This window comes from Carassius gibelio, chromosome B4 (genome assembly GCF_023724105.1).
Source record: "Carassius gibelio isolate Cgi1373 ecotype wild population from Czech Republic chromosome B4, carGib1.2-hapl.c, whole genome shotgun sequence".
In the NCBI taxonomy this organism is placed as follows: Eukaryota; Metazoa; Chordata; class Actinopteri; order Cypriniformes; family Cyprinidae; genus Carassius; species Carassius gibelio.
The window spans coordinates 19,252,971-19,280,773 of NC_068399.1; the positions used below are offsets into that span (position 1 = coordinate 19,252,971).

A 27,803-nucleotide genomic window follows, 5' to 3' on the forward strand; every position below is an offset into this window, starting at 1 on the left:
ACTTTGACAGTGTAACCTACTTGGCAGTCTATGGGACAGTCAGTTGGTTTTCCTCCAAAATATGTTAAATTGTGTTCCGAAGACAAAGCTTTTATTGGACAAAAATTTTTATTTTGGAGTGGAGTATCCCTTTAATTGCAATAATAAATGTTGGCATGTTATTTCAGCCATACTGATGTCTAGAAAGAAAGCCACTTCTAATTTTTGAGTTATGTAACAATAATTTATTATTCTTTTTTCCTCATGTAGCACACCTAGAACACATAGACCTGGCTACAAAAAAATTTTACACATCAAAAAGAGACTAAAAACATGACAGCAAGATTACTCAAGGTGTCTCTTCACAACCTGTGGTAGAAAAATGAGCCTCTATACAAGGCACAATGAGAGTCCATGTTTAGAGCTTGACTGAGATACAGACTGGGTCATTTTGGCATTATAAAGATGGAATAAGATAACATAGACTCAAAAGTATAAATAATGTTCATACAGAACAGTACAAAAATCGTAGTATTGTATACAAGACCATTAAAATGGTAACATCGTGCGTTATGTCAAACGACTCTTGTAAACCCATTAAATTGCAATGAAGACCTTTACCCATGAAGATCTTGATAAGAATCATTACAGATATTTACATTTCAGATTTAAAAGATGTAATGGCAGCAAAAGTTGATATTCAAGTACTGTATTTTATATCGCATGAAAACTTGCCATTTATAAAATACAAATGCAAATGCATGAAAAGAAACACTACATTAAACCACAATGTAGTGTGTAAAATCCTATTAAAACCGTCTTTTATACATTCTAGTACGAAAACACAGCGAGGTCTGTAACAGTAGTGTCAACGTGTCAGTATATCAAAAGAGTTTTAAAACATTCACATTGCTTGAAGTCTTGAGTTTAGTTGAGTTTTCACAAAGTATTTCTCAGTTTCACAAAACATGAAAAATATCTGCATCTTCACCTTTATAAAATACCCACTTTGAATGAGGCAAGTACATACAGTAAACCAAGACCACCTGGGGTCATGCTTCTTACTAAACTGTGGTGACTGACAGGAAGGCGTTGTGAACTTTGGTGCCCTCAGGTGCTCGTGCTCCATGGCTCATGAGCTCTTGAATGGTCATCCAGTTGTCAAGGATCTTCTTGTTTCGTTTCTTCATCATCTTCTTATGGCTGAGCTCCAGGATGCTGACCTCTCCACTTGCTGTCCCCATGGTCTCCCTGAGGCACTCAAGCCGGCTCCTCTGCATGAATTCCCTCCTGCGCCTCTGTTCCCTGGCCCGTGCTAACTGCTGCTTGCGTTCTTCTTTACTCCAGTACCGGCCCATCTTCAACTCGCTGACTGCGTCATCATCTGTTGTCATCCCACCGCTGCGTTCCTCCCGGATCCGTAAGGCTCGTTCACGCAGGATGCGGTCCCGTGTGGGCCGACGTGCCACATATCTGGTTCCGTCAGCTCGTACTTTGACCTTCCATTCAAGTCGGCCAGGTGGCGAGGGTCCCGGCCGTCCACGAAGGCTGAGGAGGCTAAGCTGGCTCTGGGAGTACTCCAGAGAGGAAGAGGAATGTTGTTGTAGGAACTGTAGGTAACTCTGGTAGTGTCGTGTGCTGGGAGGCTGGGTTGCTGTGGTGTTGCTGTGGTAGGGTGATTGGTAGTGCCGAGCGGTTGCAACCCTATTCCGGTTTCTTTCTTTCTCACAGCGCTCATCATCAGCTGGAAGCGCTGGGTCTGACTCTGAGGGATTGCTGGGGCTTTGCTCCAAGCTGCTGGAGAAGGCCTGGCTGGGTCCTTGTGAACCAGGACTGGTGATGGGCGTCTGTAAGGGTGGTGTGAAGCTGGTGCACATATGGGCAGGACTACAATTAGGGCTACTTTGGCTGGGTAAAGACAAAATGGGACTATTGTAGGGACTCTGCAAGTTTTGGGTACTCCGAAGGTTCCTCTGATTGGTCAGGTGGACTCGACGATGTAGGGAGTGATCTGGTGAACCTTCAGTGCCCAGTGGGGTCGAGCGGGAACTTTCGGCTGAATTGTAGGCACTGGAGCTGTCTTTATCTTTGAGCTTCTCACTTTGTAGTCTCTCAGGATGCTCGTTGATATCTGCAAGCTTGCCACGATGAAGTCGACTTTCCTTATCCGTTCGAGGAGAATCGTGCTTGCTCCTGCGCAGTTGGTGAGCTTGCATGATGCTCTGGCACTCAAGTTCAATGCTGCGCAGCTCTTCGTTGAGCATGTGCAGCTCCCGTGCCACTCCGCTTCCACCCTGCTCCGTCAGGCTGCACTCAATAGTACTGCTTCGCCTGTAGACCAACCCGCATTCTCCACTATTACGGATCTGGCACTTGAGCTCCAGGAGTTGCTGGAAATGGTCACACTCCACTCCATTCTCACTCAACTTGCCCTCCATACCCTTTTCCTGCCTGGTCAAGCTTACGGTGTCCATAGGAACCAAATGCGAGCCTGCTTCCCACCTGTCCCGAAGTTGTTTTTGAGTCCATGTTTGGGGACGAGACAGCATTTCATGTTCAGAGCTCTCCTCAAAGCTGCATTTCACACCTCTTTCCTTCTCCATAATGGTAGAGGAACATGTTGCTGAATCTTTACTTGCTGAGGCATCATCATGTCTTTTAGACTGCAAAACAAGACACAACCCCTTAATGCCTTAATGTCATAACATCAAGACTTGGTGCTAAGGAACTTCTGGCAGATATGGTCACACTTACCCGCATTACACAACCAGCGGTTTGAAGAATTCCCTCCTTTTTCTGTTCTTCTAAAATCTCCATCTTCAGCTCCTCTAGGAAATCTTGATGGTCTTCATCAAGCCAGCTTCCATCCATCTAAAAGAGAAGATCCCAATAGGGTTCACAACTTCAAAGACAGAATAAATGGTTAAATATCTACCAAAGCTTGTTAAAATATGTATTCCACCACCTATTTTTGAATGACCAGCAAAGGAAAAAGATGCTTTTTGCAGTTATGCCATCTACTATCACATGATATGCCAAACCTTGACCCCTTAGTTGGTTGGGAGGGCTTTTTAAAGCAATAATTGGACATTGTATTTTAGCTTTTTGCTGCCATTTACATCAAAGCCACATATAGTCACTTGTGAAGGGTTTGGGATCCCTGTTGAAAAAACAACAACAGCATATGCTGGTTAGATACTGTATGTTTTGAAGCATGACAACTGGTTTGAGCTGGTAAAAGCTGGTCCTTAGTTGGTCATGAGCTGATTAAGAAGGTCCTGAGTTTAGGACATGGCCAGCTTAAACCAGCACATCAAAACATCATGCATCAAAATATACCTTTGTTGTTGTTGTTTTTTTTCAACAGGGATTAAAAAATCAGATTTTTACTGACATCATTTTCATTATGTCTCATATGTTTCATAGTCTCAGGTGATTAGCTTACAAAAATATTTAAATAAAAAATCATCACAAACAGAACTGTGGTACTTAATGTGGGCTAAGAAAGGCTACCAGTCTCACCTGTCCTTCAGGTCTGGTGACGAGTAAAACTATGGATCTGGAATTTTCATTTGAGAGGAGAGCGACAGCCTCTTCCCTGTTCTGCACGTCATGACCATTTATCTGGAAGAAACATGGACACAGAGAGACTTACACACACACACAAAGCTAATGACAGAGTGTGGGGATTTTCATACCGGAAGCACACTTCATCAGTGACAGAAGTGGAGCAAAATTGCATTTCCACACCCACCCCAAAACTAGGCCCCCCTTCTGAGATAACAACCTCCAGTCAATTATGCATTTACTGGAGGAGAGACTTTGCATCGATTACTAAGACTGCCGACTGGGCTGCAGGAGCCACAGCATTTATAAAATGCTGTTGTGGCGGTACACACCCAGACACACAATTAAGCAGCCTTTGACAGGTGCCGTTCATCTTTTCTTCTATAGAGTAATGGCACTGTCAAAAGAAGATAATAGGGGTGGAGAGAGTGAGACAGACGTGCACTGAACCACTGTATTCATCTCCCTCACGGTTACATCCACAGATGCCTAGTGTCTTTTGTATCTCGCTCTCTCTTTATCTTCCTTTGCTCATAAATTCTCCAAACCTTTAACCCTACTGTCACTGCTGAATGTCACACCAAATTGGTCTACATTCTGCAAAAGCAGAGCCATTTAAAACTGATATTTAAGTGCAATTTATCACGGTTTTCCTATAGCAGAATAAAATTATTATTATTTATTAATAATCTATTTATTATTTATTACTGTACAAAATTTGTACAGACACGCACATTCAAAGCACTATACAGTGGGAAGTCACTATTATGTATAGTCACTGTAGATTTTCACATCTGGATTAACAGGATGATGGATAATAATTTTTGGAAGATTAGGTGGTGAATGTGTGTAAAAAAACAATTTTTCCTACCTGTAAAATTCTGTCTCCCTCTCTGATGCGTCCATCCCTTGCAGCTATGCTGTTGAGCTCGACCTATCAACAGCACAACACACATGGCATCAATATGTAAATTGTCATAATTCATCTCAACACACCAGCAATAATTCCAGGACTTATCACAAAAAGAACTCATTATTGTAATAGATTCATTTGCATATCTGTTCTAAAATGAGAAAAATCTATTACTTTCAGACTATGTATAAAAGAAGGCAATATAATGTCCCCATATAATATATAATGACGGGAAGTGAATACTTTTGCTTCCCCCCAAAAGTAATACATGTTTATTTATTCAGCATGCTAATTGAAACAACCATATTCTTTATAAGAATTTATATAAGAATCTATGCTGGTTAACTTTTCTTCACACATCAGAGACATGCTGATAGAGGAGGGAGAAAACATTATTTCAGTACATTGAAGGAGCATTATACTAATGAATCCATTTTTAATGACTGATATTTTCATAACATGCTCACTACCCCCAACAGACATGTATTAATAGAACATTTCTGTAGGTTGTTTATGAAACATTTTCAAGAGATGATACAAAAAGGAGAAGCAGTTCCCCTTGTTTGATGTCAGGTGCTCCACATTTACACATCTCTGAGTGAGAAATGGTGTAAGAACAGGCAATATCTCTACAATAAGCTAGAATTCTCTCTGTCGATATGCAGTGCCTGTTTTCAGCCTTTGTTTTCCTTTGGTGTGTCAAGTAGGTGAGAGATAAAAAAGTGCCATTTTACACTCCACGGGAGACAGGAGGGGAGCCATTGCTTGCTAATTAAAATCAACAATTAAAACACTGGAAAACTGTCTGTATGCGGAATAATTTTCCAAACTCGACTTGCTCTCTTCATGCTTGGCTCAGTCCTGGTAGACTTTCGTCTGCCATTTGAACTTCGGAAAACGGGACAATTTTCCATATGAAACACTTTTAATTTCAGTGAAGGAATACAGTGATGTGGAACAATGAGAATGGATCAAACTGAGCTTTTATCTTTTAATTACTTTTCAGAAAATTTAAATTGCTGTTAAAAAGGGTTTGGCCCGATTAATTCGATTGCCTGCATCAATTTTGATGCTCAGTGCCACATCTTACAGGTGAGAATAACGTGTGCTAATGAATTAAACACAGATCACCAAATTACCAGTCTTCATTCTAAACACATTATTCAATTCATTTTCAGTAGATCTGTTTGTAAATTTAACTGCTGCATTACAAACTACAAAACAGAGTCTGAAACTATATAAAATGTCAGCTTGTTTCCTTTTTTAACACATTGTCTGTAGAAGGCGATGACTAACTTTGAACTTGGACAGCATGAACTATTTTATTGTCCATGCAAAAGTTTTACATCATTGGTATGATGACCAAATTATACTAGCCCAAATGACAACCACAATTTTGCTATTACAAAAAAAAAAAAAAACTTCCACCACCCACCTGACCAACAAAAATGCCTGTATCTTCCTCATCATCAGTGCGGTAACAGAGTGTGAGACCCAGCTTCTCCTGGCTGTTCATTCGACAGAGTTCAATCTCCTGTAACACATAAACATCCAGATATACTGAAACACATGAGTCATCCAGCCGTCTCATTTATTCCATTCAAACCGAACAGAACCTTTTCCCTTTGTATTTCAAGGGCAAGAAAGAGGAACAGACATCCAGTATAAATAGAAACATTCGCAACTATGAGCTCAGCTGTACTCAGAGCTCAGACAATTACCTTTATTCTCATTTTCAAGGCATTTATTTTCTTATGAAAGCAACTATTAATACAGTACTGCAGCTCATTACATTTCACTTTAGTTTGGTTGATTAAAAAGCTTCTAAACTCAACAACTGATTGCATTGTTTTAGAGTAGTAAAGTCTTCTTAAATGTTTGGCTTTACATAAGAATGAAATGGATGACCAGTAACGGTTCCTTCGCCTACAAAGAACATCAAACGTGTCCTACAAAAAGATGTGCCCCGGTGAAATATGATATAATCAAACAGGCACAGGGGTTATATGTCAAGACTAAAGCCTGGAGCAGGTGACAGGACTGCATCTGAGAGACATTCGTCTGTCAAAGGAAAGCAGTTAGCCACATCTCGACATCCCACGAACACCAGCCTCGGTTCAGTCAAGCAGAACGGCTCATTTATCGGTCGATGGTCCTGACCGAGCACCAGCGTCAAACATCAACCGCTCCACCCTCCACATTAACCAGATTTACCACCTCGACTATACGAGGTTTTCCTTTTTTCCGTCAAGAACACATACACCGAACTGTCAAGTGTCCTTATTTGGCAAATAATTTCTAAAAAAGATACACCAACATGTTCACGGCCACATCTCGTACCACTCTCGTATTTCAGCTGAATCTGGGTTACTGTCAGTCCACACAATGGATGCAATTCATCACCAGCAGCTTTAATGCGGCTTCATATTGATCTGCTCGAGAAGCTCAGCGATACTTCATATTTTCTGCAAGTCTATTGTTCAGACCACATGCTCATCAAAAAGGATCAACTGACCCGCCAAGCAAAGTAATCCACACAATCTCCCTTAAACTAGTGCAGCCGGAAATGGAACTGGCAAATCGCTGTGATAATTGCACAGATCATAGTAATAATCCAGGATATGTGCCATATTCAGAGAGCTAAAGTGGTTCTGTCAGACTTTTCTCTTGGCTCGGATGTGCTCATGATGGACAGACTGAAGTTATCTTGCATGGAAGAGGTTCATCCAGGCATGAAGACTAATGCAGGACCCATGGAGGAGAGTTAACACCGTGCATAAATCCTGCATATAGCTACTTATGCAGTTTTGATAAACAGATCCAAGAATGAAAATATGCCACCTAATTTGCTAATAGAAAAACTCTTACTGTACATGAAATGAGAAAAATATCCCACAATCTCACTCTTTTGTTGAAACGTCTGTTGACATGCTGTTTATGCACCTACTAAAAATTATTACGAATAATGATTCATTAACACATATGCAATTGTTTTTTTTTTTCCAAAATGAGCATGAGACCCAGTAGGAAAGAACATTAATGTCACTAAAATAAAACTAATTACACCTCACTGGAATCTAATTTGCCCCGCTGTTTATTAGTCAAAGGAATAATGAGGGTTCTCAGTCTGTAACATGCTACTCTGAGACATTAATGCCTTTTGAAACTCTCATTTTTAAGAAAGTTTTATTATTAGTATTATTATTTATCGAAATGGTTCATAAAACTGTGAATAATAATTGATTGTAAATAATAATACTATAAAATACTATATTATAAAGTATTAAAATATGAATAATATTAATATAAAGTATAATATAGTATATATAATCAGGTATACAGGTGTATGCATTATTATTCAAATGATTTCAGAAAGCATTTTACTTACCTCACACTCGAATTCAACTGCCCTGTCCACCTCTGCCTGAGTGCTGGCCACATATTCCGGACATTCAAAATACTCATGCTCCATAGTCTGAATGGAATGACAACTAGAGAAAAAGAGAATGAGAGAAGCCAACTTTATACACTAGGCTAGTTTTATTCCTGATATGCCTGAACTATAGACCGACCCTGAAGCTATGCGTTACACTCCACAAAAGATAACAGAATTTGTTTGTAGTCTGGGGATGCATGTAATTACAAACAATACTCATTAATCTGTTAACACATCAAGCTGGGGTACAATTGCAAATGCACTGTTCCAAGATCCTAAGCAATCTGTGCAAAGCACACAGACACCCACTCACACAAATGAGCGGGATCTTTGATTTTGCTAACTTGTAGCCAGACAAACAGATTAGAATACATAAATCCAAACAAAACACATTCACATAAAGAGCTAAATAATCAGACGTGGCCTATCAACCGCAAACTCAAGCCTTTTTGGGCAAACTGAAGCACTTGGAAAGCTGTAAAAAGGTATAAAACATCAAGAGAAAGCTCTGTGCCAGCATGTTTGATATTTTAGCACTCCATTAGGTTTTAATCACCCTGTATACTACTCATTACAGGAAATGGATAAGGGAAGCCACTACAATAATTACACATAGGCCCTGGCGTGACTTTTATGATGGCAGTGGGGGATATTTCATGGGGAGGAGGGGGGGAACGGCTGCTGCCTGGTGATGAAGAAATTCTTGACAATAACATGTGCTGGTAGGACACCATTAATATGCATTCTGGATGGTAAGAAGAGTAGGTAGCATTTGTTAATAAAATATAAAAATAAATAAACAACAATATTAATAATAATAATAATTAGTAATAAATGTAATAATTATAATAATAAATTAAATATAATATAAAATAAATATTGTAAAGAAATATACAATAAAATTACACATTTATAATTATAATTATAATAATAACTAACACTAGCTTGCTCTATTCTTTTTTTTATAAAAAAAAAAACCTTGCCACATGTACTACGTTAAGCTAACTGAGTCATAGCACTTGCATGTCATTGCTCTTTTGTTGTTTTTGATTCCATTGTCCTCATTTGTAAGTCACTTTGGATAAAAGCATCTGCTGAATGACTAAATGTTAATAATAATAATAATAATAATAATAATGTTATTGTAACTAAAAATATATATTATATAATGACAAATACACAGTACAATAAACAGTATGAGGATTAAATCTAAATCTAATTAAGCCTAAATGTAATTAAGAGTTCTGGCAGCATGTATGTACCTGTCCGACAGCAGGAAGGGGCAGATGTCTGGCACAGGTGGGGTGGTGGGTCTCATCTTAGCCAGAGCCATGATGTGCTCAAAGGTGATGTCCGTCTGAGTGCACACATCCACCACACACACTTCCTGTAGACTGCTCTGGTTCCGGGCCGAGGGCCCCCGCCTCAGCACCTGCACCACGATGGGATCCTTCTGCATGGCCTCCACCGTTCCCTCATGTGCAGACTTGGAAAATTCACGCCCATTCACCTAACAAAAAGAGAACAATATAAATATCAAAATTTACATACAGAGTAGCATAAAGCATTACATATGTCATGATCTGATATACTAATACTAAAACTAATACTATACATTATTTTTATTAATTACTATATAATTTTTGTTATTATTTTAAAAGGCATATATGTTTATAATAATGATTTGAAGAACCTTTAGGCATGCGTGTAGCTCTGATATATAGATTTCATAAGGGACCAAACAGTGTTCGTAATAACAGTGACATCTGACATGTTGCACCTGACACCTGTCAAAGCCGCCCCATCAGAATTCACTCACCCGCGTCAGCAGGTTCACTGCCAGACCAATTAAATCAGATTGTTATAAGCTCAGAGTACTCAGGCTTTCAACCATTTATTTAAGACAGAATCATACCCGTGGAGCACACAAACCTCTTTACCTTTTTGCTGTAGGTTTGTGAAATAACTGACAGGTCGATCCCCTACATGCTGCTGCTGAAAATTTATGATTAGTCTTCAAAGTGTAAACTTATTCTACTGGTCCAGAAACACAGGAACCCAACATAAAATCAATGAAAATGGAATGCAATGCATTGCAATGCTTCGTGATGCGATAAAATCAAATAAATAAAATCAAATATTTCACGTCAAAGAATCCCATTGAGTGTATTTACAATGCACTTTAATTCATGCGTATTGTGGATTTCAACATACAGGGGAATTTATTAGCTAATGCTGAAAAAAAACTAGGTCAAATTGTCCACAGTGAGACTCCAAGGCTGGAGCTCCTTTACACATGATTTATTCTAGGCTGAGCAGTTTACCTTCAACTATGTGGTTCCTTTGGAGCAAAACTGAATTATACAGGACTTCCTTAAGATTTCATACCCTCATTTCACATTTCTTGCGAGTGCCAACAACAAAGAGTGGCCTTTAGACCCTTTTCAACTATTTTCTTTTGTTTTGGGGGAGCGCTTAGCATTTGTGCCTCAGGCTGTCAGGTACAACTGCTGTTGAATGACCTCAACATTCGACACAACATGACAGGGACCTTTGCTCCCAGACATTCATCAAGTGATACTAGCATCCTGCAACGTTCCTTACAGGTAGACTGAAGAGCAAGGGATCATTGGGCTAGCTGTGTCTCACTAGATGGGCCAATTAATCTAGCGGTAACTAGGGAACAGTCAAAATATGCACACAGAGATGGAGTCTCTCTACCTGCTGAGTCTCGTCTTCAGAGCCGGGGTCATCAGAGCAACTCGACAGATGTGTTCTACAGCGCTGGGAATGACCCTTGTGTCTGGTTGAAGCTGGTTAATTTTATTTCGAAACAACACAAGCTAAAGGTCTGGTGAAGGAATAAAGGAAAACAAAACCTTACACCCACAAAAAAATATGGCAGCGTGATGGTTAAGGCAGGATGGAACAAACAGGAATAATGCAATTGCTTCACTTTTGCTGATATCAAGCATATGGCTGTACATTTGTGGAGAGGTACTGTGGATATCGGCCGATGGTTATTTCCATGCATATATGTTTATTTCATTTATTTTTACAGATAGATAACATTTTACTATCATTTATAATGATCATTTAATTTGTTAACAAAGTTAATTGTTAAAAATGTTTATTTTTTAATTGTTAAATAATGTAATAATGCAATTAAATATGAGAACAAAATTAGTATAATAGTAATAAATAAATGTAACAATACATTTAATATTATATACCTGAAATATAATACAATAAATACTAAACATTCAAAACATTTCTACATTTAGATGACCTTTTATAACCCTTATTATATATATATATATATATATATATATATATATATATATATATATATATATATATATATATATATTTATAAATAAATAAAAACTGATATATATATATATATATATATATATATATATATATATATATATATATATATATATATATATATATATATATATATATATATATATATATATACATATACACATATGATAGGTACAAAATCTAAAAATAGGTAAAACACATGATAGGTAAAAATCTAAAAAATAGGTTAAAAAAATGGTAAGTCGCTTTGGATAAAGGCGTCTGCTAAATGCATAAATTTAATTTAATTAAAAATTTAATAACACTATTAAATATTATATTCATGTAAATATAACAGTAATAAATATATGTATTGATGCATTTAAAATAAAAAAATACATGTTATATAATACATAATAAAAAGCAAAACATTATTAAATGCAAAACATTTTTACATTCAGATGACCTTTAAGAACAGCCAGCTCTAATAATTTTATAATATAATTACAGATTATTTAATTGTAAATATAACAGTAATAAATGTATGTTATAATACATTTAAAATAGAAATGTAGTAAATATAACATAATAAAAAATAAAAACTTAAGTTAATTTTTTTGTTTGTTAATTTAATAATTAAATACTGATTGTGCATGTAATACAATAAAAATAATAATTAATATATACAATTTAACACAATAAAAATATTAAAATAAATATAGACTTTTACTGCTGTAATTGTGGAAAAATATAAAGCCAAACATGTATTTTATTTTATTATTTTACACAAAAAAATTTTTTATATTTAATAATAACATGCAATAATAATTGGCTTATTGGTATTGGTTACAAATTTAACAATGACACACCTGTATAATCAATAACTGAGGCACTCAACTCTCTGAATTGTATCATTAGACTTTTAGCATAAATAAAAACTGAATATATTCAATATATGATTGTTTTCAAGGGTGGTTACTTTTTGTATGCCCCTAACATTCATTACTTCCTATATGAAAGTGGTTTTAAATCAGTCAAAGTCAATGAATAGCCACTGGAGGAGAAACAGCCCATTGATTTCTATAGATTTAGAAAAGTCCAATGTCCAATGTCCAAAGATCAGTGGGTGAAGTTCATGTTGGTTAACGCTGATCCAGAGCGATATGAATTTAAAGGTCATTAACGTCAATGAAACTAGCCGCCGCAGACCAACAAAGCTTCACTAACACACCTCCACATTCCTCCTGAATACATGACTCTGAAAAGGTCAGGTGCCACCTGGGTTTGATAACAAGGTCTGAAACTGGATTGTACCACAGTCACCTCAGACCCGTCATATTGATTTCAGACGTACAATACCAGCTCTGCCTCAGGAGGAACATGCAGTACATCTGAATGCTGAAGTGGAGAACAGAATCACAGGAGAGAACAATGTGTGTGTGTGTGTGTGTGTGTGTGTGTGTGTGTGTGTGTGTGTGTGTGTGTGTGTGTGTGTGTGTGTGTGTGTGTGTGTGTGTGTTTTCGGAGCTGTCATATTTGGGTCAATTCTCGTCAGGTGACACATATCTACAGGCCTGTTTATATTCTTCAAGCTGAATGATTTTGCACAGGTGAGATAAGCACAGAGGAGTGATAAAACTGCATGTGTGTGTGTGTGTGTGTGTGTTTAAACACATGTGGCATGTGAGATAAGAATTGGATGGGAACCTCTTGGACAGGTGACCAAACAGCAGAAAATGCAATAGCTAGGCAGACGCACAAACAAACAACATTACATCAACCCAAAAAGTGCCAATGGCTGTTGAGGGAACTGACAAAGGAGCTAAACATCAATGAAAGACACCAGACTAAAGTCTTTTATATGGCACATTTGTAAGGGAGTCACACTTTACGTTTCACAACACTGTGATTCCAAAAAGAAAGAAGGCATGAGAGCATAACATAGTGAAATCCCACCTGGGAAGTGTCAAACAATCAGAAAGGATTCTTCAGGGTATTATGTGTGAGCAAAAACACAATATCTGACACATGGTCCCATTCACAACAGTGAAGGCATCTTATCTTATCAGAAAAGAAAGACTTACTTATTTTTAATTTGTATCAAAAATCAAAGTATCAAAATGCTTTAGAGCTCAGACTCTTTCTCTGCGCAGCTGCAGGAGTCTATAAAACGCCCGTGGACAAACATCGTCTCGCTGTGGAAGAAAAACCACATAGTTTCTCTCACAGTCTGTTATTATTCTAATTCATTTTCTTCATTAGATTAACTCAGAGACTGATAACTAACTCGCCGTGATGTTAACTATTCAGATATTCAAAAAAGACTATTAACCATTTGCATATGCTATTTTCCATGTCGTCTCTGCGCTGATTAATCAACGTGGCAAGAAATTAATGAGAGGCAATTAGTCCCCCAGCGAAACGCATGACTGAGTGAGAGATGAGGAGAAAAAAAGTGCAAGGGATTTCTGTATAAGTGAAATTTGGTGCAAATTACTGTCGATGTGTGGCAACAAAAAGGCATTTTGGTCTCATTATAAGTAGAATCCAAGCATACTAAACAGATTGCAAACAAAAAAGTAAATTGAGCAGATTAGTTATGATAATAACTTGGGGTAATTAATTAAAATCAGACTCTACGGCACATACCCACATTTTCAACCACTATGAACTCGGTGTGAAAATTATCAGTTTGACAATCATTAAATTGAACAAGCAAAATGTTTTCAATTAAAATATTTTATATTTGATTATATTGAAACAATATTTAAATATGATTTAAATAACAAATACAATATTTAAAATAAATATTATTTATACTGTATAACAAATACAGTATTTGCAAAATGCTAAAACAACTTTATCCATCCAGTGACATTCAGTGTTATTTTAGTGTTATTTATATACTATTCTTGCTTTTATATTTTGCTTTTTTTGTTTTCATTGTAATTTTAGTTTACGTTTTAATAATTTTATGTGCTTGTTAGATTTTTTTCTAGATTCCTAATTTGATTTGTTTTCATTTTAGTTACAGTTTTACTGATATTTATATACTATTATTGATTTATATTGAACTTTTTTATGTTTAATTTCGGGTTTTAATCATTTTTTTATGTGCCTCTTTTATTGTTTTCTAATGACTATTGGATTCATTTCTATTTCTGTTTTCTGTTTTAGTTTACCTAGTTTTAGTACTTCAATATGTATTACATTATTTCAGTTTGCTGCCAAGGCAACATTTCTAATATTCATTTAAGTTTCACATCTAATATTCAAATTATAGTTAAAAACACAAAAAAATGTTAACAGTTTTCTAATAGTTTTATTAGTTGTATAACTTATGGTAGGTGAGGAGAACAGGGAAACCTGTTTGAAAACAATTATTTTTGCAACTCTGTTTGGTGTGGCTGTTACAACCAAATGCTATTACAAACTTCATCTTAATTATTCTAAACCTATTTATACTATAGAAATAAGACGTAACACTTAGGAAGGCATAAGCATCTGCAAGTACAGGTCTTCCCCCACTGTTTCCATTTTTAATAAGCATATCACATACACAGTATTCCCACATAAGTATCTGTGATTACAGAGTATCACCATAGAGATTCAACCGTCTCCACTGCTATTGCTTATGCATGTGCTTTTTTTGCGTTAAATTAAAATTCCTCTTTAGGGACAAAGAATTACTCCTCAAAGAGTTTTTCGGTGGCAATATATATTCTGTGGAAATCAGGCATTGGGAGTTTGACTACAACGATGACAGAGTTCACCCTGCAGGCAAATGTCTATCTTTCACAACATAATTAAATTCTCCATTAGCACCAACCTTGGTTTGATCCTCTGAGAATAAATGCCTCTCATTCTTCTATATTTTCAGGTACAAAAATAAATAATGCATTTAAAATAACAGGCACATATATCACACAGAGCTGTGTATGTCTAACTAATGAGCGCTTCAGCAGGACCCAGCCATGGATGACATGGGTTATGACAAACTGCATCAACAAACGTTTATTTAGTCTCAGTGTCTCACTACAATAACCCGACGGAAGCACTCTCAATACATACAATCATACCACATACTGTCATAGAGTATGTGTACTGAATCTAGGCGTAGGGAAATATTTTTCCATTATAGTTTACAGGAGTGTGAATGAATGAGATATTCTCAGAATGAGTAGTGATTTTTGACAGGGTTGTGTCTCTTTGACCACATCGCCTGCCCTATTTCCAGGCCTTAAACCTAACATGTTTCAAAATGTAGAGACTTATTGCTCTTCCTGGTCACTAATGGATTTCATCAGGGTTGGTTTAGCACTAGAAATTCCAAAAGAAACTAGATGAGTAAACAAACTTTGAAGTTGGCGTGAAAAAACTTTGTCTGAAAGTTTGAATCAGTTGTAAATGCTTGAAGTTTGAATGTTTAGATAGATTAGATAGACGTTGATAGTATGTAGCTAATATGATTTAGTACATAACATGATTAGCATGTAGTTAACATGTTTTTAATATGTTTTAACATGATTAACATTTTGTTAACATGATTAGCAAGTTACTAGCATGTCTTTAGTATAATTTGCATGTTGTTAGCCTTAAGTTACTACCATGTTACTAACAAGTTTCTAATATCACTATCATGTTGTTAACATGTTTTAACATGATAAGCAAGTTACTAGCATTTTTCCAGCATGATTACCATGTTTCTAACATGTTTAGCAAGTTGTAAACATATTTATAGCATGATTAGCATGTCACTAGCATGCTGTTAACATGATTTACAAGTTACTAGCATGTCACTAACATTTTTCTAGCAGGGTTAGCCTGTTACTAGCATGTTGCTAACATGGTTAGCATGTTACTAGCATGTTAAGCTTAAATAGCAGATCAGTAGATTAGATATTTCAAGCCACACTTCAAATAGGTTTCCCAAACACTTCCCCCATCTGCAACTGAAAGATAGATAGCCCCTTCCCCAGACTCACGCCGGAGCCAATCACTGTGTCCAAAATCTACTATATGATATGTGAAAACACTACACCAAAACGACTAGCACGAATTCATAGCATTTTTTTAAATCATTGTATATATATATATATATATATATATATATATATATATATATATATATATATATATATATAAATAAGCACACTTCAAGTTTAAATCTACTGTACCAACCCTCAAAACCATTGATCCATACTGAAGCAAAAACCTGGACCAAGGCCTGAATTTAGCTATTGGTTTTGCTGTTGAGTTCACTTCAAGGTTCACTAATAAATGTCATGGCGAAAATGCTGTGGAACAAGCCGACATTAATCATAACCATCACCACAACAGAACAAGGCTATGCAATACAACAATAAAAGGAGGGAAGACCAAAGGTTCAGGGTTAAACCTGTCTTTTTTGTACATGCTGACTCTCACTTGACCTAATGCTGAAAACTACTGATTGTTCCTGAAGGCCAATGAACCTGGTGTCTCAGCCTTAAAGCGCCTGAGGAATCAGTCAAGCGAGCCAAGGAGAGTTATGGGAACTGCAGTCAGGCTGAGCCAGAGAAAGAGCAGGAGAGACAGATCAGAGGGTTATTTGTGGTTTCAAGTGGGTATGCTTCATTATTTCAGCTGATTTCGCTGGTAGGAGTGTCCCACAATGCCTCACTAATGACTTTAATGAAGGACTCTTCTCTAGAGAGATGCCAGCTCTATTCCAAAGCCTAGTGAGCTGACTTTTAAGGCAGACGTAGAATCTCATAAGTGACTGGTTTGGAATGCTCTGCATACTGTAGCTAGCAAGTCCATGTGCCATACAAATCAACTTCCATTTGATATCAATGTAGTTTGATGTTGCCATGTTACTGAGCTTTCCATGTTACGTTGCTTATCATGAATGCATGAATGATTTAATAATAATAAAATAATTTAAAAAAGAATAAAACGTATGATCATTTTATATTTAAATATACAAATATATAACAATAATTATAAATAAATAAATAGCAGAGCAGGGCACAAAATAAAACAATTAAAAAAAAAAGCATGCATGAATGATTGAAAACTAAAAACGTTACATAGATTGAATGAAAAACAAAGAAAAACAGATAGATTTAGTGTTCTAGTAAAGAGTCTAATGTACTGGATTATCTTCCACTGTGAACTTCATTCATGTGTCTCCCTTTTCAGACTGACTTTTAATAGATGCACTGTAGTGTGTCCGGTGCCAGGGGCTTATTGTCTGCTACTTCCTCCTACACACATTACACACAGATTAACCTTACATCTGCCATCATTACAGGCAGGAGCACCACAAACAATAGCCATATACATAGACAAACACATGCACACACCATGTACAAAGCAATATTTCTAAATTAAATCAAGGGAGGGATACGGTAACTGCTTTATAATCCAATGTATCAGAGTTCAAGAGGCGGTCAGAGCCTGTACCAGAGACTTTCATTCATTCTGACAACGGATAAAGTTCATTTCTGAGTTCTAAACTTAATATGCTAGTAACCTGAGTGAGTCCTAGTTGTCAGCACTGTCAAAGTACAAATCAAACTCCTGTTGATGTACTTTACCATCATTTCCAAGGAATAAAAAGTGGTGTTGCACACTTGCCAATTCAAACACATTTCTAGACAAAAACATACTAATCAAAGACCACATTATTGTGTGCTAATCTTTTGTCCTGCATCCCACGATTGCAGATCCAAAGCCTGATGAATGCGTCTGGCAGCTGAGCGTGGGCTGGCATGGGTCAGTCATGCTCTGCGTGTAACTAATTCACCACTACAGGTGTGGCACATGGCACGTCCAAAACCGACATCTGCTCCCCATCAAACCTGAAGCCCAATATGAAGATTAATCAAATAAACAGGCACACAAACACAGTATTTAATATGCAAACCTACACCTTCTGAATAAAACCATGTACATTCTGCGAGTTGTTCAATGTGTGAACGACAGATTTAAATCAAATTATAACAACCCTTTAATGAGCTACCAGCCGTGAGATTTTTTTTTCTCTCCCTGAATGTGTGTGTAATTCCCGGCTCTTCCTGTTACATGCCAATTAGCATTATTCCTCATGTGTGCAGTCGGATTCCGCTATAGGCAGATAGAAAAATAACACACGCCTTCACACCTGAACAATCTTCAAGAGCACGTCAGATGTGTGTGAATGGACATCCAAACACACGCTTGCTTAAAGATCGTCTCTTACTCAAACAGGCCCATAATGCACGGCACGCTGGCTTGTTTCGAAGTGCAATTTACCTCCATTCAGCCAGTCGGCAGTCAGTCAACACCTGCTTTTACAGTTGCTCAACGGATGACTTCAACTATGAATTGGGCATAATTGGCTAATCAGAAATAGACATGGACGAATTTGAATGAGCAAATAAAAAGAAAAAATGTTTTGTAGGACAGAGCAAGGATAGGAGAGACACTGGAGACTTAATATTTATCAATGTAAACATATTCAATTATTGTGTAAATACAAATACAAAGGAAAAAAAAAACATTTTATTCAAGCAATCAATCAATCAATCAATCAATCAATCAGTTCATCAAATAATCAAATGGGATAATCAGACATTTTTACCAGTCATCTATGTAGATTTATTTAATTAAAATGAAAATATAATATAATATAATATAATATAATATAATATAATATAATATAATATAATATAATATAATATAATATAATATAATATAATATAATATAATATAATATTTGTTGTATATTAACACTTTTAACTCCAGTCAATATTTCTAAATGTAGATTTATTTTTTGTCAATTTATTAGATTTATTCTAAGTAGGTTTACAAAACAAATAAATAAAAACAAATTATTAAATAGCTTTACCGTATAAGATTTATACAGTTCAAACAATGATTCTAATTTCTAATTTTAATTTAAGAGAGCTGAAGTAGATGCATGAAACCAACATACAAAACCACTTCCTTGGGTAAACACATGCATACTATAACTTCTAATCTTAAAAACCTTAATAATTGGCTCTTGTGACAACTTCCCTGTGTGGAAACTGGCCCCAGTCTCTTCTATATGCTTTAATCTGCCCATGCTGTATATGAAAGCAAAAAATAGGACACAATGCTACTTAACCTACTGATGTTTCAGAGAGCAGATCTGGTTACAGAATGGAGACTCCGCGGTGTGCCCCACAGATGGGCCGCTTGATACTTAATATGCAAACGGACGGTGCAGGAGACCTCAGAGAGCTGCTAATGACTTTTCAAGCACACTAAAAACCCAACTCAAATTTGATAGTCACAGGAATTAATGAACATACAGAACCCTTCCAAGACATGCAGGTTTGGACTCAATGAGGGAAAAAACCTGAGTGACAAGAAATGACAAGGAAATTAGATCTGCATCATCAATATGACATTTACACTCTTACAGAATCAGTGCAAAAAATTACAACCAAACCAGATATGAAAGACTGTGTGTTTCTTTAACCATAGACAACTTCTGGCTCTGTGGATTTTTCAAAAATAAACTCAAACACTTCTCTTACCAGTTTCTTTTACCATAAACAATATTTTCACACTTTTTGTAATTGACAAAATTACAAGTGCTTCATTTTAGATTAAATGCATTGGTTCTGATTATTGCACTACTCACTTAGATAAACCGTTTTTAAAACAATAAATCTGTAATAATATTTTATGGATTTTCACATTTAAGTTTCTGGCACAAGAGTCCAGCAATAAAATCTACACATAAAAGGTATTTTAAAAAGCGGCAATAATTAATTTTCAAGTTTTAACATGGAAAAACAGTCAAAATCTCAACCCTTCAGAAATGCATGATTGTTGTTAATGTTCAACACATAAACAAGGAATTTTTGAGTAATAGCAGCTCATCATTGCTGTTGAATTAAGGATGTCACAGTGTGCTGGTGTCAGACTCAGAGGAACTGACCCGGGCCAGTTTGTGTCTCGCACTGACAGACTGTCACTCACACAGGGGGCCGAGGCCAGCCAAGAGGAACAGACAGGAGCAGTGACCTCCCTGTATGTGTGTGTGTGTGAGACGTGTGTGATGAAAGGTGAAATGCATCCCATCCTGTCTGCTATTGCCAGATGCTATCGCCATATCTGCAAAGACACAAGGTCTCTCTCAATACTTTAATTCCAATAGTCCGTTCAAATGTACTAACGGTGTGAACTGTGAAGTTATACTGAAATTAGTCTCTGATAAACACTGCAATTTCAGCATCCCATAATTCCTCAGGCTTCTGCTGTCTGTTTTCTCTCAGAAAATGTCTCACCTTTGCAAGAACAAAAGAACAGACAGAAAGTGGGGTGGGGGAGGGGTATCTACGTTTCGCGTGCCGTACAGACACAAGAAGCCACTGAGATCTATTCCTGTGCCTTAACCTTGCACACACAGATGCTTTATTTTTTGATCCGCATAACAATCTTACCAAGTAACTGCGCTACTGGGCTGAACTGCAGTGCTCACAGATTGTTTTAATATTGCAGATACATCACACATAACTCATAAATGATCTGAAGAGCTCTCGAACTGTAATGCTCCACAATACACTAGCAGCAGCAGACACACACATTATTTCCTCCCTGGGTCTTTGGCCAGATGGGATATTAGGAATTGTCATCGAGACGTAAGTACTGCGAATTGTGTGTTAATTACAACTGGATCAATCCACAATCCTCCAGTGCACCATAAACCTGCTCTATAGACCCAATCATTATAGAACAAATCAACGAAAACAACCTTATTTAAAGTCAATGCGAATTGCCATTTGAAACCACTTTTAATAGCTTGATGTATTTCTGCAAGATTATATTCTGTGTGAAAAAAAAACAACAAACAAAAAACCTCTTTTTTTTTCAAAAAAGGTTGATTTTACTTTTAGGAAATCAGTTATATGATAATGTTATTTAAATAAACTAAGAATTAAGCACTAGAAACTAAAGCTACATGTAATTTTAAGCATTACAACATTATAAATGTACAGTGAGACAAATAAAAGACTCAACTTGTGTTATGCTGAAGATTAAATTGGAGTTCTATTCAATTATTAGCATTTTAAAATCCATGTTATATTATGGCAAACGTAATCTAGTGTAAAAACAGAAGAAATTTGCATTCACAGTCAAATATTCAACATCACCTAATAAATAAATAAATCCAAAACAATCAGATTTAAATTCCAGTCAAATTGTGGGGGAAAACCATTAAGGTTGATTTTATCCATAGGAAATCAATTGGATCGTGGAAAACAGAGCTATTTTGTTATTGATCAACATTATCTTAAGGCCTAAGTGACATAAAGCAAAGATCTTTCTGTGTTTTTTAATGCTACATTCATCACACCAGTTCTCGTCATCAAGTCAAGTGAACAGTGGTATGAAGATTTAATGCCCTGAGTTTCATTCGAGCAGCACCCATGTGTGACAGAGGTGTAATCAGCCCCTTTTGACTTGCCAATTGGGCCAACTCACAGAGGACTGCATGATGAAGGAAAGACAAAAGTCCATAACTTTTTATAATTACCAATCAGCTCTGAAGCCCAACACTAATTACACACCAGTGTGTCTAGGGCAGACAAGCAGGTCATCTCCTCTGCAGTTAAAGACAAAGAACTTTTATTACCTCTTCTACTGAAACTGGACTATGGTTGTCTTCTAAGAATGAAAAAGAGAGGATCAATATAAAATGACAAGTTTTATATATTCATCAGTTTTTTTTTGTTTTTTTTTTGGAGTTCATAATTTCAAAAAGGAGTTCATAAGTTCTGAAAGGGCAAAATAAACAATAAAATGATATTAACTGCAACTTGGCCTACTTAGAAAAAAAACTGCAATCTTTAAAGGGGAGGTGTGAGTTAAAACCTATATGCAATAAATCTCCTGCAGTGTCTGGTTGATGCAAAGTACATTTTTGCATTGCATAGCTAATGTGTCTGCAAAGGTGGTGTATGGCACATTGGTATATTGGAAAAAACGAAAGTAGCGAAAGGGGTTCATAGTGAAGACCTTGAATGAGAGGGTCTGACTGGTCGAGTGGGTTTGTTATACGGATGTAAAGGTCAAGCCTGCACTTTTTAAAATGAAATAACACAAAAAAGAAAAGGTCACCTCATATTTTCTCTTGAAAGACAGACATAGGAAAGCAGATCAGACAGAAGTGTAAAATCCCAATAATCTCAATCCTGAGCAGTAGAGACAGTAACAGCAACTATAATTACCCTGTTGGCACTTGTTATTGCAGCTGATGCTATACAACTTAGAAAAATCTTTTAAAAACAGTTAAGAAAAAGATTAGCAGAGTGCAACCTTGCACAAACATAACTGAAATTGGGGCCAATACCTAAAAACTGATATTATGCTAATGCTGATAACCAAAAAATAGAAAATATAAACATTCTTTAGTATTTTGTCTAAATAAATTAACAATTTAACACACATAAAAATAAAAAATAATGCATGTGAATTTAGGCATCAAATAATGATAATGTACCGTATGAAAAATATTTCATCCCTAACAAAAGTGACTAATTTCATTTACTAAATTAAATAAAAATTAATCACACTATCATAGATCTGTTCATGTGTGCTTTTGAAAGCCAGGATAAACTTCTGCATATTCACATGGAGTCTAAAAACTGGTATGCAGTAAACATTAAACCACTCACACAATAGCAGGCAATATGGTGTGTCTGGTAAGGGAGATCAGTAGCTGCATAAATGACATGAGACACGGGTTTAGATGAGGTCATCTGCTCTCTTTCCAGATCAGGAGAAAAAGATGAACTCAGCATCTGTCATCTCACTAAAGCAGAAAATCACCTGGACCACTGAGAGAGTAGAGTCTATTTTTAGCAATAATTATACAATCATTCCATGCATGCTAGAGCCAAAAAGAATGATATGGGCTTTAAATGAGATTTCCATCAAATGCACACACACGCGCTTCGCCTGGGCTGGAGTTGGCAGGGTCTGCTGATATGATCACCTCGGGGTCTGCGCTATCAGACAGGCTTATCATCCAACACACTCACTAGATCAATCAAAACTACATGTTTCTCCGTCTTTCCCTTCTTTTGTTCCACACCCATCACATTTCATCAGCAAGGAGCATCATTTAGAAAAAGGCTCCGGGACAGGAAGATAGATGAGGGTGTTCTGAGACAGAGACAGGGGACGCGGCCCAACAGTGACGATGCCAATAAGAGAGTCCTTGGTTCAGGCAGGAGTGTGAAGCATCCTTACACACATACACACTCAAAACTCAATCTTACACACTCACAAAAGCCAGTTTCTTTTGGCAGGTCTCTCTAAAGGTTGTCCTCCATCTGGAGGCCCATTAAACTTGAAGGCTGCGATACACTGACTGCCCAAATCACTCGCACAGGTCCAGAACCATATGGTTGTTAGTGCTCTCGAGACCTGCACTTCCTCTGACCATCGATGGCCACTGTAGGGGGCGCAGAAGCAAACTGGCGCCAGCTTTTTCATGTTAATAAAAAATCACATTTGGAGTTTGGAGAAGATCTTTTAGAACAAGGTGAATTATAAATAACAAATGTCATTGACGCAATTCCTGCTAATTTCTACTTCTGTGCTTGCCAAGATATCTCTGAAATTCATGGAACTGCAGATGCTAAAAATGAGCATCTGAGTGAGAGTAAATGAGTGGGAGGTGATATCACTCCTTCTCCTCCCAAGCTTATCCACAGACTGGAAATTACACTGAGCATCTGTCCCCATAAGGGATCCTGACCAGGACCATAAACTGCATGGCTCCCTTGAGCCTCAGTGTTTCAGCTTGACTGAGTGAAATAGCCTCTATCACCTCATGCTTATACAGATTCGCTGATCAGCAGTTACTAGAGTTTTAGAGATTACTGGAGAAATAAATGCATTTACATTCAGTCGCCTGACTCTGAGTCTGTGCACCTTTCACATTTAGCCTAGCAGTAGACAACATTAAGTAAAATCAGAGTTGCCGTAGTAACAACATGCTAAGTCATATGTTCATCACACTGGTTTGACCTTTTTTAATTTCTGATGAAGAAAATCAAGCTAAAACTCTGAGAACTCGTGCAATGAAGTAAAAAATACTAGTTACAGTGTTATGCCATTTATTCACAGTTTGGTCAAGTAAGTGACCATATTATGAAGATATCCAAGAGTTCACATACTTTTACACAATCACTGTGTATTAATGCATCCACCATAATGTTTTAAGTTTGCTGTACTGTTTTCTACAGCAGATTCTCAAAAGCTGCCATTTTGAAAGGTTACCTGATATCATAGAGTGTTTACATCACCCTCAGATCAAGTCATCTGTAATAAGACTTGAAAGGACATCACATATTACATCACGATGGATAAACAGCAGCTAATCACAGAGATTTTGCCAGTTTCATCCGCCAGCCAAATTAAGGTGAAATGGCTCAGACACTACAATCTAAAACTTGATCTTGCTGAACACACGTTCAGCCAAGTCCTCCGAGACCGAGAGTAAGAGAGAGGGAAAGAGTGCTGGATTATGGATCTTTGTAACGTGCCCAACAAAGAAAGACGAATACATTTCCATGGTGAGCCCGTTGAGGGGCGAACACTCACACTAAACTCATAAATCTCACAGACCACTAGGGCTAACGGGGCTGTGCTGCCAAGAATGGTGTCAAAATTGTCAGGGGGCGTGAAATTGCAGTGTAGGCGTGTGTTTGTGTTGATCCATGTCTGCTTCTTCATGTGACTTCAATAACACAGAGCAATATTTTCTTTGATTTGTTCTCACGAACCTAAAAGCTGGAAAATTTTAACTGCATAAATAACAGAAACATCTGAGGCAACGCTTCCTTGACACACTTTCGCTTCAGCTTGGGAATTCAATCCACAGAGAGTAGATCCAGATTTCCCTTTCCTTTCAACCTTCTCTAGTACCTTCATCCTTCCTGGAGACATTGCATTATTCCTTTCTCTCCCCGTTCTCTTGTTCTTCCGTTGGGAGCTGAGCTACAACAAAGGGACCAACATGTGACATATAAAAAGTCATCTCATGTCAAGCAAAAAGCAAACCGTAACCAGCCAGAAACACACACACAATCTAGGGTGTCAAAGCAGCAATACACCACACACAAAAATGCTACCAGCCACTCTTCACTCTATAGTGCCACAAAAGAACAAGCTCTTGTACAAAACTCCCAGTCAGAGCCATTACAGCTCCGCTATCAGCAAGAAGTCACTCTAAACACAATCCCACCGTTTTGAAGCAGTAGGGATCAAACTTCTATCAACTCAGTCCAGTCGCCGACAGGGATAATCTCCCAGATTGGCTTCCACACAGACAAAAAGCACAGCTGAACATCTAATTAGGGACTAAAGCCATTTTGTACAACAGCTTAATGAGGCGGTGATCAGAGCAACATAAAAATATTATTTTGCACTTTTGATGCTCAATAGCTTTGACCTCCTGTGCAGCCTGGAACATGAGCAATCCTACAGCTCGGAGAGGAGCGGAGGCAGGAGATGAGCCAGATTAGTATCAACCCTAAATTGATCTTTCACTATTGTATTCAACAAGTCTCTATTTCTAAGTATATGTTATATTGTAGAACTCCAGTGGGTGTCAACTGCAGAGACTAGGGTTGGAAACATAGTGGTACTAATCATGATCAATGTTGTTTTTGCAATTTGTTTTTTATTCAGGCTTGCTTCCTTCTCGCAACTCTGACTTGCAACTACATAATGGAAAAACAAGTTTCACTAGCATGTAAAATCTGAAATTCTCATTCTCCTAACTTTGAGCATCTTGTACAACAGCTGTACTGGAATGAACAAGAACATGACAACAGTTGTAAAGGATGTGCGCTGCAAAACTTCCTTTGATCCCTGACAAATATTCCCAGGTAAGTCCCCAGTGCAGTTGGGAATTCATCACACAACACAACAAAGAGTTCCACTAAAAACTCTTCACACACGAAGAGATCCAAACGCATAACAACTACTAGAACCAAACTGAACGTCTTTAAAACACAGGGTTTGGAGTCGATATGCTTGGAACAGAGTTTGAATCCCAGCTTGAAGTCCTTTCCATTCCGCACCTCTTGATCTCTCCCACTTTGCTTCCTATCCACCCTCTGACTGTTGTATCCAAAAGAGCACAAAGGACTTCCCCATCTACTACTTTAAGAAGTAGTATTCTGTCCCTTGAAACAACTAGTTCTAAATGCATTATTCTTATTTGCAGGATGCATAGTCTAAAAAAGTGGATCCATTCATCTGACAAAATTGCCTAGGGAACATATCTCTGGAGAAGGTAGAAACTTACATGGAGGGTCCCATCTGATCTCCTAACTCAACTTCAAAATGCTCTCAGGAGTAGGTTAAACAAGTCGACTCACCTGTGCGATCTCATACAGCAGCTTGTAGTGCTCTTCTCTCTTCTGCAGCGTGCACAGGTTACAGCCCATCTCGCCGTCGCGGGTCCCCCAACAGATCTCTGGCAGTAGTGCACACACACAGGCACACCGGGGATTTCCCTCAAACGTTGAGTAACGTCTCTCATCAGTGGGTACCTCTCACCCCCTCTTCTTTGTGGGAAAAATCACACGCTGACCGGCCTGCCTGATGCTGCAGAATTCATACCCCCTCGATCTCCCAGTGCCTCTCTCATCCACACTAGCTAGCAGTCATCCACGCACGCTGTACTAAACCCCTCTTCATAGAGACACACACCCCTTCTCTCACTCGCCCATCTCTCTCTCTCTCTCTCTCTCTCTCTCTCTTTAGATTCCTCCCTCTAAAGCTCAGTGCACATGACTACGTCTACTCTAGTCCATGAATAATAATGTCTATCTGTTGGTTATTCATAAAAGACGATGCTTAGAAGGTGCTATGACTGTTAAATGGGTATTTATCTCAAGGCAATAAATAAGATGGTAATGACCACCAACTGAGCAACTAAAAATACATCTCGTGTTCATATAACACTTATTTATTTATTTATTATATGACTGATTTATGATGTTCATTTCTCAGTCATTTGTGATGCTGTATTTCATGAATAGGAATTGGCCTTGTGAAAGGAGAATAAATAGTTTGTTTTTCAGTGAACAGTGAATAAATGTTGACAAAAATGGATTTCAACCATTTTGTGAACACTGTATCCAGTCCAGACATGATGCAATACACCAATAAGAGTTAAATCTCTTTTATGTAACTCAGAGTTTTTATCCTAACGAGCCACAACAGGACATTTTGTCAGTGCCAGATTCTATGCCTGCTGTGTGGGCCACTGTGAAATTTTTTTGGTCCAAATCCTCACCACTTATTTCTGCACATTGAACATCAAATATCGTCTGATTAGCTGTGAATGTATCGCCTTCTGGTGCAGTTTTTGCTGGTTGCAAATCGCCACCCTAGTGGTCATTGTAATGAACTTTCAATGTGTTTGCGCATCGCCAATCTTTAGTTTGCGACTCAAGTAAAGTAAGATGACAGCAAGAGCTTCTATCTTTTGCTTACCATAACCGTTCAGGAGGACTTGAAGTCACATCCAAAGCTAAAATTGGCATCAAAAACCTA

General features: G+C 37.3%; 1 protein-coding gene across 1 annotated transcript; it reads right to left on the minus strand.

Moving 5' to 3' along the window:
• Positions 1–201: 201 nt before the first annotated feature.
• Positions 202–26,912, minus strand: LOC127956292 (PDZ domain-containing RING finger protein 4-like). Its single transcript, XM_052554129.1, has 8 exons — positions 26,621–26,912; positions 9,158–9,405; positions 7,848–7,950; positions 5,895–5,993; positions 4,418–4,480; positions 3,502–3,603; positions 2,734–2,850; positions 202–2,642 (listed from the first exon to the last, which is right to left on the minus strand). The coding sequence occupies exons 1-8, from the start codon at positions 26,687–26,689 to the stop codon at positions 1,044–1,046; spliced, it is 2,400 nt and encodes a 799-aa protein (XP_052410089.1). The 5' UTR covers positions 26,690–26,912; the 3' UTR covers positions 202–1,043.
• Between the last annotated feature and the right edge of the window lie 891 nt (positions 26,913–27,803).

Coding starts and splice junctions, on each gene's coding strand:
- LOC127956292 (XM_052554129.1), bottom strand. CDS start 26,689: ATGGGCTGTAACCTGTGCACGCTGCAGAAGAGAGAAGAGCACTACAAG. Junction 9,406..26,620: donor TGCTGTATGAGATCGCACAG/GTGAGTCGACTT, acceptor TCTTTTTGTTAG/GTGAATGGGCGTGAATTTTC. Junction 3,604..4,417: donor AGGGAGACAGAATTTTACAG/GTAGGAAAAATT, acceptor TGTTTCTTCCAG/ATAAATGGTCATGACGTGCA.